General features: G+C 39.5%; 1 protein-coding gene across 1 annotated transcript; it reads right to left on the bottom strand.

Annotated features, from left to right (window-relative positions):
* Positions 1-141: 141 nt before the first annotated feature.
* On the bottom strand, positions 142-6,201 carry coq5 (coenzyme Q5, methyltransferase). Its single transcript, XM_037097386.1, has 7 exons — positions 5,954-6,201; positions 4,765-4,914; positions 4,446-4,670; positions 3,142-3,248; positions 2,181-2,269; positions 1,450-1,561; positions 142-633 (listed from the first exon to the last, which is right to left on the bottom strand). Exons 1-7 carry the CDS (start codon positions 6,153-6,155, stop codon positions 532-534), a joined length of 987 nt encoding a protein of 328 aa, XP_036953281.1. The 5' UTR covers positions 6,156-6,201; the 3' UTR covers positions 142-531.
* Positions 6,202-10,692: the final 4,491 nt, after the last annotated feature.

Genomic DNA, 10,692 nt, shown 5'->3' with positions numbered 1-10,692 from the left:
GTGGTGTCCTCCTTTCAATTATTTGCATTTCACTTGGAGATAGTTACTTTTTGCGTCCTTAAACGTGAGTAGTCGCATGATCATTAGCAGTAATAGTTGCCTTTGCCTGTAGCTTGAGAGTAATCCAATCAAATACCGAGATCAGCTTTTGCAAGTTTTATTATTCACTGCCAAACATAGGTGTTACAAAAAATAAACAAAGCAGCCTGTATTCAAATGTTTTAACTCACTCGCCAGTTTTCTTAACACCGATGACACAGACACAATGACATTTTGTTTTTAATGTGGCATTCTTTACACTAATATTGGTATAAAGTACAGTTTTCAGTACAGTTTAATCAACAGGAAAAAAAGTCAATAAATATGTCATCTGACCTGATTTTCTGTTACTATGCAGAAACATCTGCAGAAATGAGCTCTGCTGCTTCGTGTTATGAAATTAATGTCTGAGAACTCTGCAGACAGTTTGTCATACAGGTGGAAAAAGCCTGAAACACGCAGCCAGTCTGTTTTAGGTGTTAGGAGTGCATCTCACAGCTTGAAACCAGAGTGAAGAGCCACTACTCCGCCAGTGAGGTTGTAGTACCGCACACAGTAGAAACCTGCGTCCTCAATCATTCCTTTAAACTCTTCCTGCAGAAGAGAGAGCAAAGTGACACTACTGCACATAGTCAGGCTGGTGTTTGGCATCAAGAAATTCAAACTGAAGAAACAAGCGTGAGGAAATGTAAACTTAAGGAACACAAAGTGGAGAATAGACTCAATGTTAAATCATTGATTAATCTAACTTCATTCATCACATACTGATAGGTCTACATCCTGTTTTCTGCTCCTACAACCTTGTTTGAAAAGAATTAACAAATTCATTATCATTTCAAAATTTTAATAAATATAATATCTGCTGTTCAGTCATGACTTGTTTCTTGATTTCAGGTTGCCAACTTTACACCTGGCCAGGGACTACAGATGAAAACAAGCCCCTTGGCTAATCGGACATATTTACAGCAATGTTCCTTATGTCCCTAAAAAATAAACAACTAGACAGAGAAATAATGAATATATTAATGGCACTTGAACATCCTCTTTGACACAGAGGATGTGGTGTACTTTTCTGGAATGTAATGACTATACATTTAATAATTTAAATGACAAACAGTCAACAGAATAATTGAATTAGTTGTTAAATGCAGTCCAACTAGCAAAATTAATACTGAATATCTGCAAAAATTCATTATGGCTCATGAAAACATCTCAACACAGGAACAATGTGATGAGCAAGAAACATCAAACTAAATGATGGAAGCCAAATGATGGAAAATTGCAGAATAAGATCTGAACAATCAAAAGATACAACACTTAAATCAGGGTGACTTGAAGTGAATCATGTCTGAATTGAGAGTAACAATAATAAAAAAGGGGAGACTGAAATAAAATAATCAGTTTTCTCACCTGATCTGGGAACTTGCGGATGCTTTCTACCAAATATTGGTACGATTTCCAGTCTCCAGCAATCACCTCTCCCAAAACTGGGATCATCTGGAAACTGTACGTGTCATAAAGCCTGGAAAATAGAACAGGATACAGGTGAGCAGCAGACTGAAGCCGTTTTCTTAGAGCAGAAAACTTTTTATTTATCCAACAACTTTCAAATGTGGATTGAAAAAAAAAAATGAAATACTAAAGTCAGACTAAATTCTTCAATTAATTATGTAAAAACATCTATATCTTGAAGAGTTAGACATAAACGACTGGCTCTCTATATATAACATATCTGTAAGTATCATATATATTATATTGAACTTGACAAAGTGAACGCCCTCCACGGCACAACGCAGCCAGGTCACAGTTAACAGGCATATCTGCTGAATTGCTTTGAGGTACAGAACCAGAAGAGGGCAGTGTTTGTCCACACTGAACAATGCAAAAGGACGTTGAGTTTCATAATGTGCAGATTATGTAGTACTGTAGAGTACTTATAGAGATGTCTCAATTAAAAAGAATCTCCGTTAATGAACATTTAAATAACTCCTTTAAATAGGAAACATTTAAAAAATGCAACATGAACCACATATCACAAAGTTAGGAAAAAAATCACTGCTCCTAAAGTATGAGATTTACAAGGCTGATTCATATTCACACCGAGTCATCCACCAGGAGTTTTCACTCCTCCTCATCCTCACCTTGCCAACACGGGATTTGTCACTTTGCTGAATTCTAAGCACATGAACCTGCCACCAGGTTTCAGGACCCGCTGAGCCTCCTGCAGTGCCTGAAATGATATTTTAAAAAAGGATTTGCACTATTGGTCTAACAAGAGAAAACAAATTGACATCAGAAGCCCTCCCTTCTTCGAACACCTTTTTGTTGTCTTTCCTGATTGGCCTGAAGTAACCGTGTTGCTGTTTTTCTTAATGCTCAACCTGAGGTGGAGTGTGTTATGGGTTCTGCTGGTATGGCTGGTATGTCTTTCTTCTTTAACCATTTCCCTTGTGTTGATCCACTGTATGTCTCCTAAAATGTGAACGTTTTTCTGCTGTTTTAACCAGGACTGCCTGGAAGAAGAAACAGTGTATCTCAGTGGTACTTGACTTGCTGAATAAAGGATAAATACATACAATTAATATGAAAATAAATATATTTAGAAATATATTTGTGGATCTTCTTTAAAAGTAAGGATTTGCAGATTTTCCATGATTAATGTCATTTTAAATTGGGTATCACTGGATTTTGGACAGATTTCCCTTTGGATTTGGACAAATGTGTGAGCACCAACTCCACCAGAAGTAGATTTTCTCCTGCAATGTTGCGTCAATTTTCCCTTGCTATCAAACATGGGTATCGGAGTCCTCTTGCTATTGCAATCAGTGCTACTGAAATGTAACTTGCGGCATAAAATAAAAACTAAACTAAGACAACTTTTTTTTAAAAAAAGCATGTGAATTAAAAAAAATGCATATTAAATGTATTACTAATCATTTTACAGACGGTTCTGACATTCACATTTTTTTAAACTGCGTAAAAAACAAAAAACAGTAGAACAAGAAGTTGAATGTATGCTTCATTGCAGGCTGGGACCACTTAGTGCAGAGCTGTAGAAGCAACAGTCTTTATCAGAAGATCTGTGCAGTAGCTGTTTGTTACCTGATCTATATGGGTGACGTTTCGGATGCCAAAGGCGATGGTATAAATATCAAACTGGTCATCATCAAACGGTAGCTCCTCTGCATCCCCCACAACCCACGACAGACCTGATACACACATCGACACACAGAGGCAGAGGCAGAAGTGCAGCAAGTGATTAACCTCAGTTCTATCTCTGCATGGTTGCACACATCTAATTAGAGAAATTGTTTTCTATGTACATGTCCTGCCTGTGTGCTGTACCCAGCAGCGCAATTTCAACATTTTCAAGCGAATGTCTATACAAATTTATATTCATGTATATATACCCAAGACTGTTGACATCCAGTCAAGTCACAGCTAAATGCAGGTTCCATCTGATGAGCCTCATTGTGACTCTGATCTTATTTGATAGAAATGTTTACACTTAACATCCAGCAACCTGATATCTCGGATGATAAAATGATCTGAGTTTCAAATATTAACATCCCATTGAGACAGCCTGGATGACTGTACTAAACGTTATGAGTTTAGTTTCTCTAACTTACAACCAAACAGAACAACAAAGTAGCCATCAGATAGAAGATTGGCTATTTCTGTATAATTAAAACAATTTTTCTTAAAGCATGTCCCTGGGTCGGATACACACTTAACCTGGTTGGATATTAAGTGCTGAGGATGAAGTGAGGAAACGGAGAAAGGAGGCTGCTCTGTAGATTAATGGTACAGTACAGCAAGTCATCTTTGTTTAACCATTGACATCTTTTGACCACAGAGGCCGCCAGAATCAACAAAAAATGTGGAGCGCAAACCTCCTCCAAAGCATCATCCAGTATCAACTTAAATATATATTCATATCCTCTAGGTCTGGATTCCTCATCAACTCACTAATACCACCAACCCTACTATACCTTCTTTCATAAAGACTGCTGCATTATTCCCTGAGAAATATGCAGAAACGTGGAAAAACTCCCCATTTCATATCACTTAAAAAGAGGGAAACAATTTTTAGGTCTTTCCTGGTTGAAGTTTGATGCAAAACCCTGTGGACAGTGATCAGAAACCTGAATAAGATGTTTACACACTACAGTTTCCCCACTTTCTTTGAGAGCAGCTCAACCAAAACATCTGGCTTTCTCAAAGCAAGGATGAAGGTTATTCTGGCTCCTGTAATCACTGGGTCTTTACATGCACAGCAGCATGAATGGGGATATCCCCGAAAAACCTCATCTGTGTACATGTAAACATGCTCACTAAAACCTCCCAGCTGAGGGGATCAGATGTCTTTTTGGGCTCTTGAAGCAATTTTTAAGTCGAAAACTTACCAGCATTGATGCCCATACTGTCCGCTTTCTGCTTGCCCACTTTCAGCATCTCCTTGTTGATGTCACAGACCACAGCCGTGGATTCCTGAGGCCCGTCTTCTTCCTCTGTGGAGTAGCTGTTGGAAATGTCCTGCCACGACGGCGTCTGCATGGATCGTGCCACCCGCCGCTTCTGCCGTTCCTGTTGAGAGCGAACGTACTCCAGGAAACGGAAGGCAATGTCACCTGCAAGGGAGGGACATCGAGAACATAAAGTGAGGTATGACTCCAAGTGGGGTCGCACATTTTTTTTGCAGAGGCACAACAAAAACTGCTGTACCTGTTCCACCCGCCACATCCAGGAGTCGCACCCCAGGTTGCGGGTGCATGACGTGAAGCAACATGTCCTTCCACATTCGATGAATCCCCAGACTCATGGCGTCGTTCATGATGTCATACTTCTGAGCCACATTCTCAAAGACTTTATAGACTGAAAAAGCAAAGAGAAAGAGTGGGCATCGGTCTCACTGGAAGCCGTTTACAGTGTGTTATTGTGTTATTTGGCTGTACTCAGATATACTATTACACTTGCACTTTAATGCAACCAAATATGTGTTGTGTTTTTTCTCTTGATCCTTTTAAGTATTGTGTGACTTTTTATTAGATGTATACACATGTCCAGAAAAAAAAACACTTCATTACAACTGTATTCTTTTATATTTAAATTATTGGAAAATAAACTTGAACTTGAGCTGTCTAGTAAACTTCATTCCTCTCTGTACTCTGAGTTAAACATTTAGTATATGTAATGGGAAGTTAAATGAAATGTTACATTAAATGTACTTACTACGTGTCTGTATGGGTATAGGGAATTATTTAATTCAGCATGATAATACACACAAATGCAGCATGCAAGTTCTGATTCAGACACGTCCGTTTTCCTATTCCTCCAAATTTCATATATAGGCAAGCAAGGAATGATCATTTGTAAAAAATAAATAAATAAATAAAATTATATATATAAAAAATAAATAAATAAATAAAATTATATATATATATATATATATATATATATATATATATATATATATATATATATATATATAATAATTTTATTTATTTATTTATTTTTTACAAATGATCATTCCTTGCTTGCCTATGAAAAACAACTCTGCCACGCTCAATTATATCTAAAAGAGCATATAAATTAGTGTCTACCTTTCTTAAATTCGGCATACACTAAACACCATTCATCTTGGCATCATTCCCACTTGCAAAGCGGAAGCACTCATCTTTAAAACGCTCTGATATACAAAACAGAAGTGACACTTTATGGATTAACTGTATGCCGAATTCATCGGCAAGTTATCACGACCCCAAAAACAATCTCGAATCCCGCCCTCAAGGTCTGCTATTTTACAGAGAGCCAAAAATGTTTTAATTAGCACTGTTTTGAATGACGTTTGTTATCTCACACTGTTCACCCAGCTGAACAGTACGTACCCGCGGGTAGGTTTGCTGTAGCTCACCTTTCTTCGCCTTCTCTGACTCGGACACCGTTTCGAAACCAAAATGTGTATTTTTGTCTCCAGCTGCATCGCTGAAACAACGACAGGACGACGGCGCCCAACAGCAACCCGACCGACCTGGAAGTCCAGCAGCGGTACCGTTAACATTTCTGTGAGAATGTCGGATCACCCTCCGGACCAGCAGTCTCATGGACGCAGCCATGTTGTTTGATTATACAACTATGCGACAGTGTGTCGTCATTCGCAGGCGACGGTGGCAGATTTTCACCACAGGAGGATGCATTGCAGTTTCACATCAACAAATCAGACACTTCTCACATTGCCACAACAGGTCGATAAAAACTTTAATAGATGAAGCTTTTGTCAGTCAGTTGATTAAATTAATTAAGAAAATGTCAAACATTGGGGGGAAACCTCCCATTTTTTCCCCCAGAACCCAAAGATATTATTACATTACATTCATTTGTAGACATTTACTCAAAAATACATACATTTCAGAAACAATCTGGGGTTCATTTTCTTGCTCACTTTTGAACAGTAGGAGCCAGTGTGGTTATCAGGACTACCAAGTCATGACCAAGACCAGAGTGTATCAAGACTGAGGACCAAGTCTTTATAGGGTTGACTGACTGCTGTCCTATTACCGATATATTGGCATCTGTCTAAATATTCCTCAGTATCGGCCAATATTAAGCTTTTCAGTTTTACAGAACATGATGCATAAAAATATGTTTGGTGTGACTGATGCTTTCCAGTAAAGTTTGTTTCAGTGCAATGATGTCATTTCAGACTATAAACTTTATTTCCATTTTATTTTCCATTTCCAGCTTACCTAATAAGATGTTTTATGCTAGCTTTAGGATTTCTAGGTGACTCTTGTCTTGTCCCAAAGCACAACAGTTATCAAATGATTATATAATTCAGTGATTTCAGTGCAGTCATGGTCTGGAGTGAAAAAGAAATCCAGAGTCTTCTTTGTCTGAGTCTGGGACGCGGCCAAGAGTACTCACGTACTACCACACTATTTGGAGAAGAATTCATTAATGTCCGACCTGCTCGATCATCTCAGCTACAGCCTATCCAACTTACGCTGGAGGGAGAGAATTTACATGAATGCTTTTGCATGACTTGACTGATAACACGGTGATCTAAATGATTATTTTCAGCACTGATCAACAGTCCTTGAGGCAGGGGTGAAAAAGCAGCGTATGTAAACAGCTTTCAGCAGCATTAAGCTACAATAATAGAAGGAAAATCTCCGGCATTAAACAGGCCAATGCATGTACTCAAAACCACTGAAGGGCATGAGAGTTCCTTAATTGCACCCGGGTCAGAGACAATATTGCAGAGCAAGGCGGATCAAAACAGACAAGTTTGTGCACAGCCAGTGAACCTCTTTCACACACTGCTTTTCCAAATCCATAAAGGGAGGCCAGATCTTTTTTTTTCTTTTTTCTTTCTTTTTTTTCTTTTTCTTTTTTACCTCTCTTCTAATCTAACTGACTTCAGTACCCTGATTGCAGAAAGTGGCAGGTATTGTCTTCCTTTCTTCTCACTTTATCGTTCCGACAGTAACCAGACACTGCGATCTATTGTCCCATTGTTGCCTCGATTACTGGTCAACTCGGGTTCAGAGGCGTCGGCTTACATCGTTCCCATTTCCTTGGACATGGGAAGGTTGACTGGAGGGGGGTCCGCAGGCCAAGGCTCTTTCACAGGGACCCAGAGGAGTGGTGAAAAGGCTCGGAGTCTAGTTAAGGATTAATGTTACAGCGGCACAATTGCTATTGTGAGAAAAAAAAATGAAAGGGGGGAGTAAACGGGAGGAGGGTGTGTAGAAGCCAATTACGAGTTTTTTACTGGTTGCACGAATGACAGAAATTATAATGGAGCCCTTAAAAAACCTCTTGAATTAAAGAATTAATTCAATGTATTCAGTCACCTTTCTGGTTGTTTGTGGTCAATAAAAGATGATTTTATCAAGGGAAATCACTTGTACCAAGCATCATCACTTAGGGTCTTCAATGAGGATAATGTTTCCAGACTTTATGTCACCAGTAGAGGGAGGAAGAGGATCAGCCACATTTTGGAAGGTGTGTGTGTTTCTGATAGAAGATCAAACAATTTCTTATATAAAACACTCACCGTACTCTGCGAGGCACTGGATCTGCTTTGGAAATTGTCGTTAATATCATCCAGTGGGCTTTGATTCTGCTGTTTTCCTGCAGGGCCTTCCTTCCTGTTCCATCATCCTTGTGTTCCTCCGGTGATACCTGTCTGCTACCACTTAAAGGGCTCCTTCGCTTTGCTATGCTGCTTTGATGGACTTGGTAGTTTTGGTCCAGTCCAGTCAAAACTTTTTATCTTGGTGTAAAGAGTAAGTTCACAACACAGGTTGGAACTGTTGACAGTCACGCACTGTCTTCGGTACTGAAGATCATCGCATGGATTATAGCCTTGCACGGCCTCTTGTTTCTTGGTGTAGACCAGAACTTATACTTAACTCCCCACAGTAACACCAGGCTGGGTCTGGTGACCCTGATGTGGGCATTTCATGAATATGTTGCTGTTCAGCTTTGGCTGCTGCAGCACCTGTGAGTGGAGGGACGCTGGAGTTCCCGTAATGTGATATTGGACTGATAAATTTCATAAACTCATTTTTGAGTATCGCTGCAGAGGAACATTATGTTACTAATATAATGTGATGAATTAAACATCTGGTAAACGATGAAGCATTAGAGATGTAAAGAGAACAGAGCAAAAGCAGTCAGTGATATTGCCTTAACAGTATCTATCTAGTTCACTGGATCATTGTTACCTCACTACATACAGTGTGTTTCACTACAGACACAGATATTACAGAAAGATCATGGATGGTCTAAAACTAGCATTGTCAAATAATTACATTTTGAAGCATTAAGCAGACGTTTTTGTCCAAAGCAGCTTGCAGTAATTCATACGCTGATGGTGCTGGGTGCCATGCCATGTGCCGACCAGCACATCAGGAGCACTTCGGTTTTTAGTATCTTGCCCAAGGACAATTTGACATGCAGACCAGGGGAATCAAAATCAGTGACCTTCCAGTCACAAGACGATGACTCAACCCCTGAGCCGCAGCTGCCCGTATTCAGCAGAGTTTTTGTACTGTATTAATGATCAGTGTTACTGATTATATCATTCTGCGAGAGGGGAAGAGGGCAACAAACAAAGCCAGAAGGCCAGTGGTGGACTCAGGATGTTTAAGGGGCAGGGGCGAAAAAGATGACAGGGACACCAGCTGTATTAGGTGGGGCACCGGCATGCAGGAAATCAGCACAATTATTATGTTATTGAACAAGAACTTCTCAAAAGTTTTTTACCAGAAAATATTATTCAGTCAGAAGCATCAGATGCTGACAGATAGCTTTTAGAAAGTCTTGCAGCCAAGACATTTTTCAGGAAACCTTTGTTTCCTTAATTCTTCCTTTGTCTGACTGAATAAAGTGAATGCAAGTGAAAGTTAATGCTGTTTTACTTTGTTTATACTTGTAAGGCCTTTCTAAGTAGCTACCTTTCTAGCATCAAACTGTTCGGAGAATGTCTTGTTTATTAAAGGGGTATTCCAGTTTAAGTTCAATCCATGGTCTAACACACCTTGACACTGAATACGATCCCCCCTCGAGAGATAAAGTTTGCAGACCGCTAGTTTACATAGTTTTAGCATCCTAAGAAATGACCACACAACAACAATACACTGCAGTAAATGGGTCCAAGTATAAATCGCCATCAAAAAGCCACAAATAATGCTCAAAACAGCACCAAACTTCAGCAACATTAGAAACAGGTTCCAAGCACATATTTCGAGGAATCAAACATTTGCTATCATTGCTGGCTTGCTGGTGAGTTTTGTTTATCTTTTCCGACAAAGCCGACTGAGACACCAGTCATCCTGTTATAAGACACTGTAGCATCAAAATGATCCTATTTTAACATAAAACAATTTTTTAGAAAAAAAACTGTAAATATTACATTTCCGAATTTGTGTTTCTTTTCCAAAACTACATAGTGCACCTTCAATAATGACCTCTCACTGATGCAAATGCACTTCCATACGAGCCGGTTGAGAGCACTTGTTTTGCTTCGCTATGGCGCTGCAGTTGTCTTGAAAGTGAATACTGAGCACTGCTGCTGAGATTCTCAGAAACAAAACAAGCCCTCCAACAGTTTCAGGGTGAGAACCAGCTGATAGAAACACAGAAACACCTTTCAGGAATTAAGAAATCAACACTGCATCTACCCCGACTGTTACAGCCTGTTACATATCCGTCCATGTTTGTCTGCTTTTTTCCCATGTTGTTCCAGTTGTAAAGCTGAGCTCTTGCTGTTTCCCTCTAAAATGTGCAGGTTGCATGCTTGACCTCATCCCAGAGGGGAACCAATAGGTTACACATGGCTCTCCAAATCCTCCCTACGTGTGTGTGCATCTCCAAACAGTCTGGGAGTCATTTCACATATCTGATAAGTACTTAGCTCCACAGAAAAAAAAGGGTTGGGGGAGAGAGTGGGTGCAGATGTACCGCCATGCAACCACTGAAGCCTGACTCTGTTTTTTCAAATGGAATGGTTTCAAATGGAAAAGTGAATGGGATTAGCTTGATCCAGGTTTTGTGGCCCATATGCTTCTCAGCCACTGGGGTACGTAATACAGCATGCCATTATGGAATAAGTGGTGCTTTATTAAGAAGACACATCAAAACAAA

The sequence above is a fragment of the Acanthopagrus latus genome, chromosome 5 (assembly GCF_904848185.1).
Source record: "Acanthopagrus latus isolate v.2019 chromosome 5, fAcaLat1.1, whole genome shotgun sequence".
Classification (NCBI taxonomy): Eukaryota; Metazoa; Chordata; class Actinopteri; order Spariformes; family Sparidae; genus Acanthopagrus; species Acanthopagrus latus.
Note: the sequence above shows the minus strand (reverse complement) of the source record. Positions and strands in the feature narration are given on the sequence as shown.

Excerpts from the sequence above, each read along its gene's own strand:
- coq5 (XM_037097386.1), bottom strand. The coding sequence starts at position 6,155 with ATGGCTGCGTCCATGAGACTGCTGGTCCGGAGGGTGATCCGACATTCT. Across the intron at positions 4,915-5,953 it reads GTCAGAGAAGGCGAAGAAAG|TCTATAAAGTCTTTGAGAAT; the intron begins GTGAGCTACAGC and ends TTGCTTTTTCAG. Across the intron at positions 3,249-4,445 it reads CAGTATGGGCATCAATGCTG|GTCTGTCGTGGGTTGTGGGG; the intron begins GTAAGTTTTCGA and ends TGTGTGTATCAG.